A 24598-nucleotide genomic window follows, 5' to 3' on the forward strand; every position below is an offset into this window, starting at 1 on the left:
ATTTTTTCATTTATCGATTTCGAGCAAATCTCTTGCTGGTCGTCCAACAATCATCGTCAATTTTTGATTTGCGTACCTAATCCTTATTGGTTTATTCGAAATGTCCATGATTTTTGAAAGTGTAGAAATAAAACGGTGCTTGGAAAGTCTCGTGGCTTTATCAATTCAGCGGTCTGTATATACAGAACGAACACTGCAGATGGTGCTTTACATTGTACACGCCTATTATATAGCTATTTATAACTACAATAATAATTGTGTATTATATAATAATGGCGTAGATTATATTCGAAAACGCGCGTGTGCGGTACGTGCGTAGGTGGTATACGTATATGATATTCTTATCTTTGGGGAATATCGCGGGGAAAACACTGCGGAGAAGAAGAGGGGAAAAAAATGACGTTTTCGGCAAATTTCTCATCAGTTTCCGGTGACTCGCGGTGGAATAGGGGAGCTCATTTCACTGTCGTGGGTATAGGTATATATATTTAGGGCTTAGGCACTAGGTATAGTATATGCTGTACAAATATATATATATATATAGCTACCTACACTAACATGGGCCAAACACACAAACATGATTAATGAACACAATCTCGAACAGGAGATGGCCGTTGAACCGTTCTACGGTCAAATAACGTCAGGCCGAACAAAACTCTCGCTCGCACACGCACGCACACACACACCCACACCACCCCGTGTTGAGGTACAACCCCCCCCCCCCACATGCCGGCCGTGCGCCCCCGCGCGCTGCACATGAATGTATACGATATTATTATATCTTAGTCATGCGCAGATGTTGATTTCAGCTATAAGTCATGGCCCACTACACGCCGCGGCGGTGTCTATGAGCACAATAACAATAATATCATAATATCGCAGACCGATTTAATAATAATAAGGGCCAGTTATTGTACCATCTCCGGAGTTTAATCGACCGAATTTGCACGGTTAAATATCAGCTGTTATCAGCTGATTGAGCGTAATCGAAGTAGACGGTACAACTGACCCTAATACGGATAAATAATAAATTATTATTATAATTCTCGTCGCCGCCGCCGCGTTCACTCGGTATCGGCAAACGCGCGGGAGCTGCAGTGTGTAGCTACCACATAATATAGTGGCGTAGGTAGCAGTGGCGCCCAAGTGTATAATATACCGTGACATCGTACGTCAAGGGGCCCCCTCTACCATCCCCTCTTTTTTAATATCAGAATTATATGCAATCAAAGCACCTAATGCAATGTTTAATCATTTATTTTTACGTTTTAATGTAAATTCTGGATAGACAGCGGGATCCCCTGCAGTAGCCTACGGTGGGTCCCCCATCTGAAAAATCTACTATGACACAATATGTCATAGATAAATTAGGTGATCGGCACCACTGATAGGTAGTATAATAGATATGTGCGCTAGAGTGCTGGGCCTGGAGACGTCTTCTATAGTATAGGTACTCAAAAACCTCAAAATAAGTACATTTAAAAAAACAAATGTACGCACTTAAAATATGCTGGCCTGAAAAAATGTAATATAATAATATAAACCAGGCACCTACCTACCTAAATAATTATAATATTTATATGAAAAGAATATAAAAAATGATATTTTAAATAATTGATAAAGCCTAAGAAATGAATGGCACGATAGTCTGCAAACGATTAAACGCGTTAGCTGTTAAGACGAGTTAAACCCCAAAATAAGTATGCACTTATAAGCATTAAAAAACCAAATGATATGCACTTAAAATATGCTGCTCTAAAAAAATGAAGTATATATAATAAGGCCTAAATCAGAGGTCACCAAATGGCGGCCCGTGGATGAATTTTGACCAGCCCGCAGATAAGGAGAAAAGAAGCAATTTTGCGGCCTGACGGTGAATGGATTAACGAAGCAGTAAAAGTTAATGTTCAAATGCAACAAAGCATATCTTCAAATGGAAATAATTGATTTCAATCAGATGAATTCCTAAAAAAATTGTATAATGAAAAGTATTCAAAAACTAAAATTTATTCTACATAATATGATGAATTTTGGTTGAAATATGTATCTGAAAAGAAATACCCGACGCTGAAATTATTGATAGTGAAAATGTGTACAATGTTTGCCTTTGCCTCCACATACGTCTGTGAGTCTGGGTTTTCAAACATGAATTATATTAAAAACAAATTCCGATTCCGACTCACCAACGAACACCTTAAAATTATGATGAAGATAGCGACCACAAACCATAACCCCAACTTAAAGCAGCTAGTTGAGAGCAAGATCTGCCATTTTGCACATTAAAAATATTAATTCATAATTGTTTCACTTATTTATTAAACTATTTAAATGAAATTCTATTTTCATTAGTTATAGTTATATTATAATCCGTGTATATTTTTTTTGTTTAAGAAAAAAATAGTTTTGGCCAATCGGCATATGATAATAAATATTATGTACTTTGAATTTGTATGGCCCCGAGAATTTTCCAAATTCTTAATGTGGCCCGTGGAAAGTATTAATTGGTGATCCCTGGCCTAAATTATTATAATATTTATACGGAAAAAAATGTAAAAATTATATTTTAATTAATTGATAGAACTTGAAAAATTAATTGCATGACAATCAAACAACAGTTGTAGACACCTATAAGCGATAAATTATGACGGACAACTGGAGTTCATTCCTACACGGGTCGTGTGTTATCGGTCAGATGGTGAATATTACCTAACAGATAATATTATAATTAATATTAAATATATAGATACACATTTGGAAAATAATATCCTTAAATAGACATTTACATGTTATAATATTCTATTTAATATTACAATTTTCTAATTTTGTACCAACATATTATTATACTCTTAATTTATCCAACATACTCAAATATACATTTATATGGAATAGTATAATTTTGAATTTTGGGTGCATCCTTCTATTTTAAAACATTTTTATACATCACTCATATTGCTCTGTGACCTTCCTAGACGAATATAAAAAACTAGAAATCCTCAGCTTTATACATGACTTTTGAGGATTGGTGCAGTACAAAGCGTTATATTTGTCTAAGCCTCTAAGGTACCTATTTATCATCATGCCCCGAAAAAAGGCACTTATAGTGAATGTGAAAAGATAATTTTAGGTGAAACTCAAGTCCCTACCCACAAAAAAAAATGTATTAATTAAGTACCTACACGCAATTATAAAATTTCCTTACGCAAAGTGTACCGTAATAAAACGTACCTAACTACACTTAAAATCGTTTACTAAATGAATTAAACTATAAAACTCGATTTAATTAAATTTTTTACCTGCAATAATTATTTTATTCAGCTGTACTTATAGGAATGTAGCATTTAACTATATCGTCGTGTGAACCCATCTGACATCTCGACAAATGACAAGTGATCGGAAATATGATCAATAACAATTGTCTTTTTCCATATTGTTTGTGTAAATAATACAATATGGTTTAAATGTTATCATAATATTATGTACTATACTACAACTTACTATAAAGAGCAGCGGTTCCATAGAGTATTGAATAGGTAGGTACTCAATAAGTGGTTCTTAAACTGTGGTACGCGGAAAGTTGTGTGGTGGTAGTACCGGCGGTATCAGCGGTTCCCGGCTATTATGGGTGATGAATAATGATGAATCAGGACAAGTTATTTTATATATTATAGTTATAAATACCTAACAAATTTATATATGAGAATATAATATATATATAGGATAGTATCATATTATGATATGTAATAGAGATAGCATTATCTTAATAATATGTTTTACATAATTACATATTATAATGACGCGTTCCGATTTAACGGTTTATGGATTAAACGCAGTAAACCCCTCATATAAGACAGAAAACTCCTTAAAACTGAAAATAACAACAGTAAGGCCTATATCTAAAATATCCTGTATTTTTTAGTCTCCCTATAACTGAAATTCCTTTATAACGGAAAAATCAGTTGGCACCGAGCGATTGCGTTTAGAGGAGGTTTTATTGTACACTTATATGCTTTTATAAAGTATACATTTAGAATATTGTTCATCAATTAGACCACAATCTCCTGAACAAAAATATAATATATCGTCATTATTGCGAATTGTTGAGATTTTTTTGTGTAACGACTAACAAGTAACGAGTCGATAATGTAATTAATTCTTGCTTGTCACATGACTTATATATTATAATCCTCAAATTACACGTGGAAAAATCCTTCGAATTATTTGATTTATATATACAATTCACTGTAATGATGAAAAAGGTGGGTAAGTCGATGTCGTCCTGCTGTACAGTAGGTTACAAGTGGGTCACTGTAATGGATGGTGTTAAATTTGAATTCAATGATATAATATCATTGTATACGAAAAATGATTCTGAGCGAAAACGGTCAGTCAGCCTATGATAGGAGCCTATGAAATAAGTATATTTGATGATATTATTGTGAATAAAGTAATTTATATATAACATATTTACGTGGAGCCTTGTTTTAAATTTTCAATCCTTAGCCATAAAAGTTAAACATTTTATACATTTTTAACTACAAATTAATTAATAAATTATAAATTTGATAAATGTTGTCAAAATTTAAACTTTAAATGCTTATAAAAAAAATTGTGCCTATGTATTTTTAATATTTTTCAACTGCAATTGAAACATTATATCAGGAGCCTTGCATTAACTTTTCACGCTTTTTTACACAACAAATAAAATTTTATTGATATTTATTGAAGAAAAAACTAAAAAAATTGAAAACTGACTATGTCCGTAAACAGTTCAAAAAAAGTCAAATTATTTTCAAAATTTTATGGTGTATAGAAAATGTTAATATAAACATTCAGTGAAATTTTCAAGTATCTACAGTCATTAGTTTTTTAATTACAATAATATAAGAATATTGTTACATGAGAAATCGAGTGAATATCAAATGTTGTAAAAATATAAATTTCAGACGCTCATAAAAATTTAATTTAAGTTTCTTGTAGACATTTTTTTTTTGATAAAGGTAGACAAACTTATGAGTTATTTTATATTACATTTTCAAATCTTAGATTTAAAAAGAAAAATTTTTATGAATTCTCAACTCAAAATAATTTGCTAATTTTCGTGATTTTTCCGTATTTTGTCAAAATTTGAACTTTAAATGCTTATAAATAAAAACTGTGACTAAGGATTTTTAATTTTTTATTGATACTTATAGAAAAAAAAACTAAAAAAAATGGAAACTGAAAATGTCCGTAAACAGCTCAAAATAAGTCAAAATATTTGGAAAATGTTATGGTGTATAGAAAATGCTTATATAAACATTCAGTCAAAATTGCATGTATCTACATTTCATACATTCATGTACCTGATCATTTGTTTTAGAGTTGCACCAAAAACCAAAATCGATTTTCTCAAAAACAGATTTTGCATAAAAATTCCCGTAATTTTTCTTTTGTTTTTCACGTCGCTTTTGTTGAAGAAAATCCAAGCACTTTTACTGTCCTAAAAGGTGATAACAGACACAAAAAAAACACACATCATTGTAAAATCAATACATTCATCGTTCCACTCAGAATCTAAAAATAATAATTTTCAAGTGTTAAGGGCACATTTTTGAGAGCCAGGCACAGCCAATTTGTTTTCAATTTAATAACAGTTCTTACAGTGAAAGTTGATCAAAAACTCAATCTAAATAAAAATAAGTATAGCCAGTATAGGTAAACTAAGTTTTGTAGAAAATAATATAATATACAATTACAATTATATTATGTAACATACTGGGTTTTGAGAAATTATACAAAATTTTCAGAGAACTGCTCCATATTGGAAATTTTGTTGTTATAGCCGGTTCTTTTTTGACAAGTAAACAAAGTTATTGTTGTTTTGGATCATTAGAAACTTTGATTAACACTAATTCATCATCAACTTTGCGCTTTTGATATTCGGTTTTTATATATTTTGTAGAACTCATTTTAAGTAAGGCTTCAAAAATTAAATACTATTTAGGTAATACAATTATTTACATACATCAGAATAAAACAAACGAAAAAATATTTATTCTTAGTGAAGACTTAGACCAAGACTAAGTGTTGATTTTAAGAAATTTTGTCAAGATTTGAACTTAAAATACTTATAAAAAAGGTTTTTTTTATCAGTGGATTTTTAAATCGATATTTATAGAAAATTAACTAAAAACAATTGAAAATGTCTTACAAACATTTCGTAAATTATCTGCGGTTACTCATTTTTGAAATACTGTAAACGACCGCTGAGGGAAACTGGTCAACCTTGAGTTACAACAACAATAAAAAATTATTCTGTCAAAAACTGGTTTTGCATAAAAAATTCCAGGATTTCCAAGTTTTTTCCCTGACACATTTAAAAATTACGAGAAATATCTTACTTTTGAGCTCCTTCACCTTTTAGATTAACTGTCCTACCAGAAAATGTATTTTTACTGCCCCAAAAGCTAACGAAGAAAATAAAAAAAAAATAATAAAAATAAAAAACCCATTGCTTTGTAAAATTAATATATTCATTAACAGGGGGCATTGCAAGTAAACAGTATAACATCTCAAATAGGTAGTTATATATTGATGAAATGCATAACTAAAAATAATACAAGATTAACAAAAAATATCTAATTTTTATAAATGAATATTTTTTGGAGAGAGTTTGATTGCATTTGATACGTTATTTGTGCACAGGTGTAATATTATATCCTATCTATTATGCATACTTATAATATCTAATATAATATCTATACTTATAAAATATATCGGAAAATCACAATGAGAAAAATTGCCACTAGCTGATGAAACGTTATTGGATTTCGATAACACCTTACAATTCTGCAACATTTTAGTTTTTTTCCTAGTATTAAATTACTCAACATTTGAAATGTAAGCTACAAAACGGTTTAGCACATAACAATACCGTAGTATAACAAATTATTGATATCAATTATTCCAATATTATATAGTTTAAAGTATTGTGCAATAGAAATATAATATTATGCAAATACAGAAAATCAAATAAAAAAATCGTATAGTCGAAACTGATAATTTATTATTTTGTGTAGATAAGAGAGTGCACGCAAATCTTCGATTTTTCAACAATATCTGTAATAATATTTGAACAGAAATGGTTAAAAACAGTTTATTTGAATAAATCGCAAGGCACTATTCACCTGATAGCTGATTATTACTGTTGTGGTTCAATTGAATTAAATTGGATCAAATCGGCTCTTCTTCTAACACTCGTGTTGGGTCAACTTTTCTCAATTTTCTTTTTGCGTTACAAAAGTTCACGAGTGGTCTGAGTGTTAAAAAGTAAAAAATCTCTACCAAGCTCAAAAAGCTAAACCCCAAGCACAATCCCATTATACCACCCACATTACCTAAATGTTAAAATTAAATCACGTTAGTAAAAAAAATGTGTGTACTATATTTCAAAATGTGCTCTTACCCATAAATTGACCAAACGTAAAAGTCATTATTCGATTATGTCCAATGAAATTTTTACTCTGATAATAAACACTCAATACCAACGAACTAGGTGCCCTAAAACAATTAATTATATTATAAAAATTAATACGTAATATAATATTATTATTTAGCATGGAAACGTCAAGAAAATGTGTATTAAATGAGAAATTATACGCGTTACAACTGAAAATATGACACATAGTTTTTAATAAATATAAAAAGTTATAATTATTATTAGTTCCCTCGTATTTTATAGATTCGCTAACTCAACATGAATGTACTATCAGTATAAATTAATTATTCTATTTGAGAATAGAAGAAATTAAAGTTTTGATAATTGATACAAACAATCTCTAATTTGAATAATAAATTATACATATAATATGTCATTCTAATAATTAAAGTAGAATAATGAATGAAGCAAATCATTGACATGATACATGATATATATATAAATTATAAATATACGTACATAGCATAATATTAATATACAGACAATAAAATATAAAAGTAAATAATATATAAATAAAAGGAATCCCAAATATTCTATGTGATTTCAGTATTGCACTTTGTGTTTGTTGACATTTTACAACTGATTAAAACGATTAAATTAATAGGTGTAGTATAGCTATAGTCACTGTAGTGTGTAGGTATAGCATATTGATATTGCTTATAAATGTTTATACTTCATAATTGATTTGCAGAGATAATAATATACAGATTTAAACTTTAATTTGTTGAAACTTTTCAAAAATGTATATAATTATGGAAAGTTAGGTACGTGTAAAATTATAACAACCAAAGCAAGAAAATGTATGTTTGGCTGTATATTATGGGCGTATAATATTTTTTATAAAACGTCAAGAAATATACATTGAAAATTATAAAACGTATGCTTTTATGATACAAAGAAGCAAAAATTAAATTTGTTGTAAATTTTGTTTTTCTATTGTGCGGAATAACGATTTTATTCCCATATCTTTATCACTCGTAGAATCATTCGCATAAATATACATCCAATATCGTAATTTTCAGTCACGACTTCTTATAACTGTTTTTTCTCCATTCGCCATTTTATTTTAGGGAGGTACCTTCACGATGTTATTTATCGTCAGTGATCTTATATCGACACTCAAACTTGCAAGATATTATTACACTCGTAATTCGATCGTTTTTAGTGTACATATTTTTACGTATATTTATTATCTCTGCGTTTTTAACTTTTAAGTATTATAAAATTATAATTTATATAGATAATCCCCAATACTATAAACATGTCTTATTCATTGTTATTATAATTATTATTATAAAATTATCAAAATTATTAAATTAATACGAAATTATTATTTTCAGATGGATTACTATAGTTATGACTATACCTATAGAGACTATGTTCTAACCTGAAATTTTAATGCAACATTTTAGAGCTGTTTGCGTTGTTTTACAAGTACTTATTTTTCGTCAGTACTTACGGATATAATTCCCAAAAACAACACTACTGCAATGTATACAGTATATCCTGCAGTTGGTTATTAAATTTGGCTACTACACAGGTACACGAAGTGCGCTCCAGGTAAACACTTATATAGGTAGGCAAAACAAATCTTACCACCATGCACCACCACACCAACACTGCAGCTGTGTGTTCCGTTAACAATTTATTAAGTCAAATTGTAACAATGAAGTTTATAAAGTGTGAGGAAGACAAACTGTTTGTTTGATAGAAAATAACGTTGTCTCACTTTTCTATTCGATGATGTATAATTGTATAAATACATAAAATATATTATATATATTATTACCTAAAAAAATATTAGATTCTAAGCGGAACAATGAATGATGTATTATTGGTTGTACGAGTACCTACAATGTACTCGAGTGTACTATGAGTGTTCTTTTTATGTCTGAAAATAATTTTTATAGTAGAAATTCTAGAAAAATACTCAGATCTTTAACTTCGAGGAAAGTAGGTATCTGAGATAAAATCGGACCTATAGTTTCTACGTGTCATAAGTAGTAATTTCCGAATACTTTAAAAAGATAACCGGGAAAACACACACATAGAAATATTGGGGTTAAATTCAATTTCCATCAATTGTTAAGTAGGTAGGTAAATGTTAAATTAACTGTAATTTGTATATTAAATAACAACATGGGGAATTGTATCAAATGTTGAAGTTCTACACTACGTATATAGACTAAACACATATTATACTTATGTATAATGTATATTGGCATATTGTATATGTATTGTTAACCATAATATGCTATATTTTAATTGAAAAAAAATTAATTATTTTAAGTAATCTGCTTTACGTAAATTATTAAATGCCCCTCCTTACGTTTCTAATTTTACTATCCATTCTGATCTAAAAATGCCTCTAGTTTATGAGGAAGCTAAATCGTTTTACAAACGTTTCCACCTTCGCTTAGCATCTCATCCCAACCCGCTTGCTAGAAATCTTTTAACTCCAACAATCCCCGGTAACCCTCCAAGAAGGTTAAAACGGAAATGGTGTCGTGACTTGCTTGACAGATGAACTATCAGTCAAAAAAAAAAAAAATAAATAAATAAATAAAAATAAAATAAAATAAAATAAATCTAAATATTTCCAAATGAAAGTGTCTCTAATGGGTGGCTGCTTTCCACAAATGATTCATGTATATTTTAACTTATTGTACTATTTTTTTTCTCTCTTCGTAATAGATTAGATTAGATATGTTCAATACTTATTATGTTATTCCTTTATCGCATTTACTTATTGTGCCAAGGTACAGATTGTAAATTTATTTTAAAAATAAAAAAAAAAAAAATTTTAAGTAATGAACGATAAAATAAAGTTTTTGTTATGTAACTTGAAAATTATATTCATGAATAATTAATAACTCCATTTTTAATCATTTTAATACCCAATATTTTGATAACCGACAAGCAGTTCTTCTATCTCTGCATAAAGAAATTTCGAAAAACCCATTAAATATTAGCATATAAGTAGGTATTTACAAAAACCAAAATCTTTTGTAATTGATTTTTTTTTTTTTTGTAATTCAAAAATTAATAACTATAGAGACTCCAGACTTGATATTTTTCCAAATATTTATACGAGCATTTTCTAAATATAATACAATTAAAAAATATTTTGATTCTTTTTGGTCAATGTATAGACGTTTGAAATTTTACTGCAAATACAAAATATCGAAAATAGAATTAAATAATTACAATTGTTGTTTATACCCTGAATTTTTCTAGTTTGTCCGTCATTTTCAACATCAAGGCAATTTTTATTTTAACTCTTTCCTATATACAAAGAGGTTTTATTAAATTGTAAATTATTGCTTTGATATAGGTACAACTACCTATTTACTTTGATATTTAAATTTTCTACTTTTTAAACATGCATCATTTTTTCATTAAATTCTTACGGGTCGTTTTTTTTTTTGTTTTGAGCAGATTCAGTGAGTTGCGCATTCATTGATGACATTTTGAAAAAAAATTCAGTACATCCCGGTAAACAATCACATGAATCCGATGAAGTCTCTTAAATGAACAAAAAAAAAATACATATAATTCGTTTAAATAGAATATTTTGACTAAGTGGTGAATGTCGTACGCTCACTTTTAAAAAATTGACATTAATTTCAACTAAAAAACATCCAAGCGCGTTTACAAAATAATTTACTACAAGAAATAGAAGAAAACTTAATATTTTGTAGCATAGCGGTTTTAGTTTTTCGTTAACTTGAGTCAATGTTTTCTTATGATTATAAAATAAACTTAAAAAACCAACAAATTTTTTGAAAGCGTGTATACCCTCGATATCTCCTAAACTAACCGTATAACCGTTGAATAACTTACGCGACGCAGTAACCCAACATAGCATTTTAGCAGGTCCGCAAACTGGCGTGTTTTTCGTTCCTGTAAATTTCAAAGCCAACAAAAATGATCGATGAAAAGTGGTTTTTTATACGCGTGTTAAAATCTGTCCGTACTTAAGTAGTAAAAAGGCACACAACCACACTCCGACAATATATTAACGCTGCGACACTCCAAGATGCAATTATTTTTAGTGTAAACTTTGAAAAATTTTAGTTTTCTCTCGTTTTGAAAGTAACAGTGCCTTATGTGGGGTTCCCACGATATTAGCTCCTCGGCGGTGGTAAGCACAAACGGTTTAATTGAAATAGTCGAGATCATATTGATGTTGGCCAACAATGTCGGATGTGACCTGTCGGGCCATTCGGCCGGACTATGGATCAATATCTGTAAAACAGTAAAACGTGATCATATTACACTTGTGCTGTATTACATATTATTATTATTGTTGCAATATAACAACGACAAAACCAATATAATATTGTAAAATTGTCGTTTTATCGTATTACGTAGAACGCGTCCAACCCGTTTCCACAATCTTTGTTCATGTCATCGGTGTGAAGTTCCAACTTCATAGTAGCACTGTGATAATCACCGTCGCCAAACGTCCTCAGTGGCAAATGACCTTTGAGCGCGTTGCTTCTATATCCGGTGTCCGGCTTCCAGCTACTATTATATTTTTTCCAATTGTAGTTGTTGAATTCCTGCGACCATTCGCTGAACAAAATAACAATATAATAACATATTATACAGTGCGTGTCCACAACAACTGGGTACACCGTACACCATATTATACCATATTACACCATATTATATAACTCAGTAACCTACATTACTATTGGTGCCTACCCTATACATATTTTAGAGTTCTATCCGTGCGGAAAATTCGTAAACCAATAGTCTAGTTTCATGTTCCGCAAACAGAATTCAAAAATATGTATGGGGTATTGATGGGTAATTGAATGAGAGTACCCTGTTTTTGTCATCTTCCATAAGAATCCACGAATAAATAACCCCCACAATTTACACTCCGAAAAAATAACCCTATAATAAAATTGATGTGTGCCTAACATATATTTACGAGATTTCAATGTCAATATACATTTATTATGTAAGATTTTAAAACAAACTAATTGGTAGTCAATTTTTTTGGTCATAATAAATTTCTATTACAATGTCAATAATAATATATAATTAAAAAACATATAGTCAAATTTTTAGATCCGTTATAATATGTATTATATTGATTGTTTTTATCGTAGCTCGTAGGCCGTTGGTATATAAAATGATTTATTACTAAATACAAATTTAACAAAAGAATTGAAAATTCTCAATTTATTTCAAAAGATTTTTTTTCAATAGTTACTTTGTTATGGTTTAATAACATCATATGTGGCCAAAATATCGGTGGGCCGCTTGAAGTTCGGGCCGGTCGTGTATGTTTGAGTGAAAATAAATTTATGTTTAAAATACGATTGGCCACCTATAAGCTCGTAATAATTATAGAAGTAATATGTAAATGGGCCACTTATAGAAGTGAAAATCTCGATGGGCCGATACATACCAATCTGGCCCTGTATGTGGCCTTGTAGAGACTTAAGAATTGTACCTATAGTATAAATTTTACTATACGCAATGACATAAACATATTTACATATTTGGATTAATTTTAAGCTACTGCCTATTGCCTATTTATACCATGGACCCATTCTCACTGTTCTAAGGTAAGGTAAGTATTGACTCAAAAGTTAATAAAAAATAAAAATAGTCAATATAATATGATATAAATTATACACTATTATAATAATTAATTATTTTTCATTGTGGTTATTTTTAGGGGTTTTTTTCGCAGTCTAAATTTCCGGGTTTCTTTTTTCCAGGGTTATTTTTTGGCGGTACCGTTCCGTAGAGTTGGATGAATTATTTTATGCTTAGTCTATATTATTATTATTTTATATATTACTCCACGCCGTTCAGTAAATCCCTCATCGGCATCATATTGAACGAGTAACACAAGCCATACGACGTGAACGTTTCTTGAAACAGAACGTTGCACGGATCGTTTTCTGTTGTCCGTAACCAAAAAAATGACTTGACCACTTCTTCACACGGAAAAGACAGATTCTGTTAACACGTCCAACGCCAAACAATAAAGTTAACACTTATGGTTAGGTAATACATAATAATTAATACATTAATATATCGCTGATGTCCGGGTAGTGGGTTTGTCATTTTTATGTTCCTTATAGTCAATATAAATGTAGTTGTATAATCATGATGTATATCTACCTAACCTACACATTAACGGATATAAAATGTTTTTATTACCACCAGGACAAGTTCGAAATTCAATAACGTTAATTGAACAACTACAAGACCCGTGTACCTAATTATTGTAATAGAAGAAAATTAAATCCTCTTTCGTGATTTAGGTACCAACTTACATAACGTTATAATTTCCAACTGGAATATAGGTACTATTATTATTATTTAACTTATATGATCTCGTAGATCATAATAGTTAGGCGTAGATATTTTATACATAGCGCAGTTGATTAAAATGATAATATCTTTAAACCGACTGGTATAATATTTTGAAATTCAGTTATTTCATATAGCTATAATTAAGTTGTTTTTAGTTAAATATAAATCTTAATTGTAAACATTGCACGAGAACTGAGAATAAAGTTTACAATATAATATATAGAGACATGTAAGATCGTTGAATTATGTCATATACTCATCACATTATTGTATATTATGTTTTTGCTTTGTGTATACGATACGAATGTACATTGCAGCACATTATACCGTGATCTATTTAATAAATACACCACAGTACATAAACTTGTGGGAAAATAAAAACGCTCGACACGAGTAGTACGACAGTAATAATAATAACAATAATAGTATACTTTCCTTTAGAACTTGCGAAACAAAGGAACCGTCTAGAAAATCTTCATACGATTTCCATTTTTCCTTTATTGGATTATTTTCGCAAATACCGTACATCGTATTCCGGATTAATCTGTCGAGAAAAACACATAAACACGAAACGAATGGTTATTGAATATTATATTTTATTCGCGTATAATATGTCCGCATAGAAATCCCGTGTACTTGTCTTCGAAGTCGTTATTGTTAACATCCGAATAGTTATAAATGGATGGGCGGACTTTGTTCGCACTGCACACCGTAACTGCCGGAAACGGAATTGTCCAAATCGACGAAACCGAGTTGTCCAACGATATTATTGCTGGCATCTCCGAGAACATGCTTATTAAAAAGTAAATCGACACACCACACAGTATGTATATGGCCACCAAGATAATGGCCCAAAAGAATCTGAAAAAATATTGAATTCCACAGGTATTCGGGTATATTAGTATATTATATTATATATCATTAACTGTACTAATAGGTACGAACAATTATGATTATAACGCGATTCCGTGTTCAATCTTTCGGAAACAATATATTATAATCTTTTATTCTAGAACCATAATCTGGACTATAAAGATATTATAATTTATTTCAAACGTATATAGGTAAACTGGTAATTGATCTATGATCTATCCGCAGTGGTACCGAAACCTGAAAATCGTAGCGTAAGACCAACTCGTTGTGCGAGGGATGAAAGACTGCACGTTTGCGGTTTACGTATACCTACTACCTAGGTTTGTAAAATAGTAATAGGCGAATGTAATTTCGATAAGCCAACTAATAAAAATATGACAACTTTAAAATCACTTTCTAATACGCGAGTTCCTTCGATTTCAATAAAAGCATTACAAACAGTCAATTTAGGACCATTATTAGTGCTGCTATTATAATGAATGGAGAGACGCGCGACGAGGTATAGAGTACATTTTTAGTAATATACTTACGCTGCAGTTGACTCTAGCTATTGTAATGATGGTCACTTTTTTATAATTAATGGCGGCACCATCATGATCTTTATTATATATATTTTATTGTATATTAATTGTGTCCTTCATTCCTTATCTACATAAACTATTATCTCGACAACACTGCCCACGGCTCCATTCGACTACGGTTGTGCGTGGTAGTGTGGTATAATGCTGGTATATTATAATATTAATTTCAATGTGTTTTATTTTTTTTTTTTAATAATATAAATATTATAATCTGTCTAGTATTTCTGATTATGTTTCTTTAATATTCATTATAATAAACTGATTTTCTTAATATTCGCTCGCCGATCATACAATTAAATACTTATGTAGATGGTAGTAAATTAGTGCATGTACGTAGTATATACGAATAATAAATCACATTATAATACAAGGTAAATACGTATATATTTCTCACATTTGCTATTTTTATATTACTACATTATTATAGCCATCATATTATGAACATGGTCCGGGCACCATTAATTTTGCAATTCTATCTATCATCGTTCAAATCATCTTAACATGTGTCACATGTTTTTTTTTACAATTTAACAAGACATTTTACCGTTTTAAGTTTCAACGATTTAATAAAACATCTTTAAAAAAAAAACATTTATTTATTTTTATTTTTTAGGTATATAAACGCTATTTGGCTTTCTCCCAAAAAGCATAGGTCCTCGCCATATTTTTCACACAAAATTTGGTAGACCCTATTATAATCTGTATAGTACTATATAATTGCAGTGTACTTATATAAAAGTTTTATTTTTTGTATATAATATTTTTTATGCAGTTAAATTACTCTTTTTCAAAAATGTTTTAAACGTTTCATTATATACATATTATGACTACACACGACACCGTACATTTTTCAATATCAAAACGTTATGAAGTCGCCGTGCGAAAAAGTGACTATATATTTTGTATGTACACATTATTTTGTGAACCGTATAAACTAAAAATTACGTGATTTTGTATTCCGTATAATATACAAGTGTACAACATGTATATAGTGTCTATAGACATTACACGGTTCATAGGACAAACGACAACACTCGAATGTTCAGCTATTATAAAATAATGTGTGCACATACATAAATATATACTATAATATTGTACGTATGACATACATATATAAACAATATGTATATTATATACATGCGCATAATATATAATAGCTATAGCGTTCTCAAACGATAAATTGGTCTAAAGCGTATATAATATAGTATATAAGCTGTGTAATATCTAGAGAAAACGAACCGGATGATTGCATGTACACACAATGTATACTCTACATGACAATCGCACACGGGAATAAATGAATAATATATTCCATAAAACTCGCCCCTGATTTGACCCATTTTCCGGATTTTTCATCTAGTGCGTACATATTACCTATATGTTATACGTTTCGTTGTTTTCGTTGCACGCGTTTAACTCAAATCCATTACCCATTACTAGGAAATATAATATGGAAATGATACTGCTGCAGTCGTATATATAGGAACACGCGCTACGAAGCTCAAGTTCGATTTCCGCAATAAAACGTTTTTTTTTTTTTTTAGTTTCTACATGCACACGAAACTACCTAATGTTCGGAAGTCTCGCACCGAAACTAAACAATATTACACGTTATCGTTGTATACAAATATAATTCTTCGATTATAATTTACGTTGGATTCCGCGTTACCTACATACAATTTTTAGTGAAATAGGTTTATTATAGTGTAGGTACCGGATTTAAGATGACGCCAATAATAACGAGAATATTATCAAATAATACATAGTTATCAATCAACGGCACTGCAGTAGTTCGACACAATTACAGCACGGTTGAAACAGTAAAAACTAAAAGACTAAATGTACACAAATTCTCAAAATACAGCGAAATAATATATTGAAAGATCGCACGATATCATATGACTTTTTTATACCGTATTTTTATGTAAAAAATAAATATAGTATTACATATTATAATTTTGTAAAACCATTTTTAAGGACTATTTTCGTTAGTATATAATATTAAAACTAAAAACTATTCCTTCAAATTTCAATTTAGATAAATCGACATTATTTTCCAAAAAATCATCTGCTCAACAGATCAAAAGATCGGTTTTTGTTCGAAAACAAACATATTTGTATCTATTTACTCCTGAAATGTTATTAGCAATCAATTATTTATAAAATAACTGTCCTTCATCAGAATTTGGATAAATGCATTTTTAAACGTAAAAATTGATCACCCTGTATATATTATATATTGATGTACTCGCAGACACGTCACCCCCGTAGACTGAAGGGCGTTTTGGTGTCAATCAAAACAGTTAGGTACCGGGAGGTCAAGTAAGTTTTATTTTTTATACATTATTTTATATAATAATATTTTTTTGATTTCATAACTGTAACGCGTAAACTTTTACGAGATAAAAAAAAAATGAATAACAGAAACGAATTTGCGGAAAACAAAAACTCCGCCCGTTTAATATTATCAGTAAAGTTGCAGACTCTTTCGCGTTTTTAATTATACATATTTATTATTTCTATTGTACATTCACTCGATCGAACTCCAGTTTTTTCTGGATTGAATATTTTGTTATTTTTGCACTTGCAGTAAATAGAAGATAATATAGGTATTATGATTTATAATGATAAAACCATTTTAATCTCCCCCCAACATCATTGTAGGTGCAGTTCGATTATTATTGACGAGAATATTATTATTATTATAAAGTCGGTTGTCAAATTATAGTTCTGTACCTACAGCGTGTATTATGTAATGTATACCTATTGTCATTAATTTATTATTATGCGTCGAATAGAATGATATGTATAAATACAATATTTTAACATGGAATTCAAAATATATGATATCGGTTGATTTATTTTTCCACGTCCACTCGTGGAAATGTTGTACGTTCGCTTTTAGGAAATTTAATTATTTTCTACACGAAACGGCTGCGGCAGCATCGAGATTCACGTAGACTTTTGAATTGAAAAGATTTATTGTTTAATATTATGTGAAAAACTAAAGGTCTACTGGGGCAATTTAATACATTATTAGAAAGCAAAATCCCGTTTACGCCACGACGTTATAATAATATTATTTCCGAGAACCGCGGGTAAAGGCACACGGAAAAAAATAATTTTACTATAGTAAATGGTTAAAAATATTATAGTCGATTTTACCATGATATATTGATAATTGGTTATAACTATTCCTGTTTGGTGAAAAATACAATGTAGTTTTAATCATTAACTTATAGTTAAATAGACTAGATAAATATGTACACTATAATATTTCCGATAATTAGATCAACCATGTTATAGCTAAGGTAACATATTACATATTTATAAGTTTATAATAACCATAACTCATCAACCGAATTCATATGGTAACTTTACCTATGGTGTGTAGCTGTCACTATACCATACACCAACATTTTGGCGTCGAATAACCATTTAAATAGTTTTTTAACCACATTTTTTTCCCGTGCAGTGACGTAATTTGGGTGTTGCAACTACTGTAGCATTTGCAAGTTGCAACACCAAAAATACTGAAGTTTGAAAGTTTTTAAATTGTAGTTATACTATGCATTATGTTATTAGATAATCCATTTATAGTTTATATTTTGTACTATGACATATGAAATTATTATGATAGTTAACCGAATTAATATTATATATCTATACTCAGTTCAGAATTACTTTTAACTTTAACAATATTATTGTTTTTAAATTTCCCTTTACGTACATTTTTGTAGCAGAGGATTGAGGTCATTGAAGGACAGAATAGGGGGTTTAATATATGTTATAACGTTAAAAGGTTTGCAATACCAACAATAGAAAAATGTAAACCTAAACAAATTACCCCACTGCTGGCAGGGATCAACAAAGTACGAATAGGTACATAATATGACGTAAGCGTTTACAGATCATTATAGGACATTACAATTTGCTTACTTTCCAATCTTGTTAAAATTATTTTCCACAAAATGAAAGAATCCGTGCAAGCTGGTCATGGAGCAAAACGTCTTAAACTCAAACGTGGGCGATTCGGGCTTGTTGTATTTCTGGTGCACTCTATTTTGTACACTATCTTCTTGATATGTCGATGACTTGTCATCTTTGACGGATCCATACGGGAAAAATGATCTCTACAGACAGATAAACATAATATTAAATGTAAAATAAAAAAAGGTGGGTAAGTGGATGTTACTCTGCTGTACAGTAAGTTACAAGTGGGTCACTGTAATGGATGGTGTTAAATTTGAATTCAATGATATAATATCATTGTATAAGAAAAACGATTCTGAGCGAAAACGGTCAGTCAGCCTATGATATTACCAAGTATATTTGATGATATTATTGTGTTACTTTTGACCCCCCAAAGTACCAACTAGATTCACTTTCTTATCAGAAAAGTTACTGTTGAAGAAAATCCAAGCACTTTTACTGTCCTAAAAGGTTATGGCAGACACAAAAAAAAAAAATAATAAAAAAAAACACACATCATTGTAAAATCAACACATCATCGCTTCGCTCAGAATCTAAAAATGATTAGTTTCATAAACTAAAATGAAAAATGTTTGTTTGTTTGTTAATAGGTTGGTATGTAATAAACTAATGCCGTGTTGCATAAAATTGACTAAATCTTGCTTAGCTGTTTAAGGGGCCGTTAGCTCACTATCAATTGATTCGTTAAATGTTTAGTGCGACCCGACATAATAGTTATGTAACATAGGTATATACTTAATATATTATAATCAGTATAGGTACCTACAATAAATTGTTAAAACATTAAAGTAATTTTAAACAACGTGAAACAAACAAAAAAAAACCCGTTATATATTATGATGTTTGATTGTATAATATATTTTACATAATAAGAATAAAAAAAATTATTACTTTTAACAAAATAGAAAATTTTTTTTGATCGTACTATATTATCTCACGTGCTTCGGTACTTCTATAGTTCTATATACAACATTATATACCTACTTCCATATTTTTTTCATAAACAATTAACTTTTATTTTTAAATCATTTTTGTTCGGCTAATATCATTCAAACAAAAAAACTTCGTAACAAAATGATATGTTTGCTTAATAAATTGAATTGAATAATATTATACACGTACGGATTTTATCAGATATTTTATTTTTTAATTAATCCCAGTCGGAATAAAATAATAATATTGATTATGAAACGCGCCTCACTTACCTGTAAAAACTTTTTTGTCGTTATAACTATCTATAATTATAGGTAGGTACTTCCCTACTATTATGCTCATATATATATTGTCATATCGTTTGCATTATTAAAACATAATAATATGAATAATACTATAATATAGTATTATGGTGAACCTTCCATATAATTTTATTCGTCAATTATTGTAATAAAACAATTTTTGAAGTAGCAAAATTACCAGGTCATATTTTATAAAAAATAAAAACCAATATACGCGCTTCACAATATTTTTTTTTCTACAATCCGCGTTAATTATGAAATATTCCTCCTATCTATATTATCTATACCAACTTCCTTCAATTCTTAATAGGATACATCCCCTAAATCTGCTTCATATCCGATAGTCTTGCAGATGTTTCTCTTCCTGGTTTCCCGCAATTTAATAATAACTTTAAATAGTAGGACGGGGACAGGATGAGATTATTTGAATTTGGCTCGAATTGTATTTGTTTATTAAATTAGGCATACACTAAATACAACGGAAGTGACTCAAAATATTTAAATAAACTAATTTTTAAACAAATTCAAAAATACCTCTACTGAATTATATATGTTTGTTCATGTATGTATAGACTATAGGTATAGTCATATATAGGCATTAGACACTCCTGCAGCCTATATAGGCGTCGAATTAACTCACATATTTTGGAAACTTAATTAAATTGATCTTTTTATTTGCCATAGCTCTAGACTTTTCAAACTTATATTAAACATGGCACACCGCGTACTCTTCAAACAATTTTCACGGCACACTGACCTTTTTTTTTTGCACTGAATAATTAGATGAACAATATTGTTTAGAATTATAATTATATACATTTAATTAGAAATGTATGCTTGATGGGCGAACAAATTTTTATTTTTTAAATTTTATTCGAATACAAATAGTTGACATTTTTCAGAAGACCGCGGCACACCCAGATTGAAAACTACTGCTCTAGACTGTTTGGAAAATCAACTATCGGCCGTAAATTTGCATAAAATTTATATTAAACAATCAGCTTTGCTCGAATCGTGACGACGAGAAATTAATAAGAACGGCCGCGCCAGTGATATTTGAAATCAGTTATATGTCATTATATCAGTCATTGATTATAAATACTAGTACCTAATTTGTATTTATAATCAATGATAATATGTATACGCACTACGCAGACCTCTGAGATCAAATTTCGGGCCCCTGTACAAGTGTTTTTGTTGGACCTATACAATTAATAATAATATTACAATAATAAAATACAACCTATTACAAGCGATACGGGTGCAGTGGCGTCATTTCAGTTTTCAATAGAGGGGGGCAAAGGTTTAGACCGGCCCGAATGGGTAAAAAAAAAACCGCAAAAATATTAGTAGTTTATTAAGATATCTTCTTTTTTTTATTTTTGAAAATCTATTAACTGCATTATCTATAAATCAATTTTACCTGATTCATTATAAGTATATAAGTATATATATATATATATATATATTATATAAGTATATGATATATTTACAAATTAATATTATCTTAAATTATAATATATTTTTTTTTTATTGCTTGCTTATCGGCTCAAGTTTTGTCTGTTTATTAACATGTTAGAAATTATTTTCGATACTTTTCGAGCAGTTTGCGGTAATTTTATATTTTTAGTCACACCACTTAACCACCCATCTATTCTTTTTAGATCATATTTTACCCAAATTAAAAGATTAATGTAAACATGCGTCACGAAAAAAATTAATTTTAATTTAGGTACTCAACTAAATTAACACAATACGCAGAATAGTTGAATCATACACGACTGTCGCAAGTTATGAAGTCCGTGATCACTGATCAATGATAAGAGCGTCAATCGGTTGTTGTTTTTAGAATTTGTAATCATTTTAGATTTTAGAAATTAAACTATACGAGATTATGATACTAACTGTTCATTTTCCTTCACAAAACACACTTACACAAACAAACATACATAAATACATACCCATACATACAATGTGTACGTCCCCGCATACGTCTAAATATATTCCAACTATCAATTAGTAAAAATGTATCATTGTGACAATAATTTCTTAGTACATACTATAATATTTTCTGAAAATATTATAAAATACCCAGACAGCAAATGTTTGACTAAAAATATTATTATAACATTATTATAGGCACGTTTTTACGCTGATAAAATATAATAATGGTAAAACGGCAACAACTGGACACCGGCCCATAGGGCTGCTTTTAAAATCAGACAGGGGCAAATGCCCACCTTGCCCCCCCCCCCCAAATGACGCCACTGTACGGGTGTCCCATCCGTGATAATTTCTAGGTATAATCAATGGTTAACCCACGCAGTTTAAAATATCAAAATTACTAATATATCATAAAATATTATAAGTATACCAATTACAAATTCAATTCAATGAGCCACTAAAGCACATAGCTGGGGCATTTACGGCTGCACTCGATCAAACGGATAAGCTAATCGGACCAGGTGTCCAAATACATCTAGTCACAGGTCGTTAGCTCGCGAAAAAAAATTAAATTCTGCTGCAGGCTTGTTAAAATGCAGGTTCGTCTCGTTTGGACATTTACAGTTTAGGTTATACTATAGGTATATTGTCTATATATTATTATAGCTTCTGAAATTCGACACGACATTCTCGTCACTTCATCCCTATCCGACACTCCGACGTTTATTCGTAAAATACAGTCAAGTAGGTACTTAGGCAGTCAACATATTTTACGATCCCCCGACCTATTCCATAACACTTTTCCAGCGTATAAAAAACCGAAGATCATTGCTAAGTTTTAGGTACAACTGGTACAAATCCGACTTTAAAACACATTTTATACTATTTTAAATACTTTTTTTACATTTTTTAATTGTTAACGTTATCCTACTTTTCCTGTTTCCTGATTTGATCACACTTTACTTCTCTCATATCACCCATATCCTCTTAACTACCACAAATTGTTAACAGAACACACCTACCTCTCGTCCCCCTTTGACTTCTTCAAAAACCCCGTACAATATTCAACATGTTTTATCCTCCCAGAAAAATAAATTATTTTACGATTTTACTTTTCTTCAACCATACAGATTTCATTATTTAATTTTTGTACGTATATATTTTTCTAATTCATATCATAAATCATACCACCCCACATAATACTCGAAACTACCTATCAATTGCACCAGTGACCAGTCTATAAAAATAAAAGTGAATGTTTTTTAGTATCTATCCAATAAAACACATTTTACATCTGTAGACATATGTTAATAAAATAGGTACAATAAGGTCGTAATTGGCCACAATATTTGAGTGTACCTACCTACATGGCTACATTATTCCGTTTCAAACAAAAGTGTATATTATAGTCATATCAAATTTAGTTTATTGAAGTTCATTACTGTTAAATATATTAATTTACAAAAAGTGTCTACAAAGTTTTGGTCCACAGTTTCCAATTCATATCATCTTAGTTCGTGGTTTTAACTTTTAAACTTAATTTCTATTTGTATACAAATTATGAATTTTACTCGCTAGCCCTATAAAATTGCTACGAGTGCCCTTATCCTAGATTACCCTTGTCCTATGAAGTAAATATTTTAGTCACGGTAGTCGCAGTTAATTAGAGGAGTAAGGAGAACGGTACGACAATATCCCCTGCAGCACCCTACATTATAAAATGTACCTAGGTACCTATAACAGTAAACAATTCATATACCATTCTATCATGATACTAAGACGTAGACATTCGAAAACAAAACGTACCGTTCTAAAATATTGGCTGAGCAGGTCTTCCAGCTGCTCGTTTTCTTTTTTTCTCGTGTGCATTTGGTTTCGACGACGTGTCTCTTGCGTAACATAAAATACGTACTGTGTGAAATAGTGAAAAATACGTTTTTACCATTTGACGAGACTCCCCGTAGAAGCGGATTAGCGTGTTTAATATTTTAAATTTTAATATTCATGTGTATGTGTGTTTCACTCATCAAATATTTAAACAAACAAATACACAATTCCAATAATATTATCCCCGAGGGTATATTGATGGTATGTTCGTTCGCATCGAACTGCAGGAACGCTTTTATGGGTAGGTCGGCTAACAAAATCAA

The 24598-nt window shown here is 30.0% G+C and overlaps 1 protein-coding gene across 1 annotated transcript; it reads right to left on the reverse strand.

Annotated features, from left to right (window-relative positions):
• Positions 1 to 6960: 6960 nt before the first annotated feature.
• Positions 6961 to 24456, reverse strand: LOC132950663 (pickpocket protein 11-like). The gene is made up of 12 exons (XM_061022184.1): positions 24255 to 24456; positions 19216 to 19409; positions 14459 to 14683; positions 14171 to 14366; positions 13302 to 13462; positions 11848 to 12055; positions 11455 to 11725; positions 11321 to 11380; positions 10888 to 11002; positions 7445 to 7539; positions 7167 to 7376; positions 6961 to 7098 (listed from the first exon to the last, which is right to left on the reverse strand). Exons 1-11 carry the CDS (start codon positions 24315 to 24317, stop codon positions 7213 to 7215), a joined length of 1752 nt encoding a protein of 583 aa, XP_060878167.1. The 5' UTR covers positions 24318 to 24456; the 3' UTR covers positions 6961 to 7098; positions 7167 to 7212.
• Between the last annotated feature and the right edge of the window lie 142 nt (positions 24457 to 24598).

The sequence above is a fragment of the Metopolophium dirhodum genome, chromosome 8 (genome assembly GCF_019925205.1).
Source record: "Metopolophium dirhodum isolate CAU chromosome 8, ASM1992520v1, whole genome shotgun sequence".
Classification (NCBI taxonomy): domain Eukaryota; kingdom Metazoa; phylum Arthropoda; class Insecta; order Hemiptera; family Aphididae; genus Metopolophium; species Metopolophium dirhodum.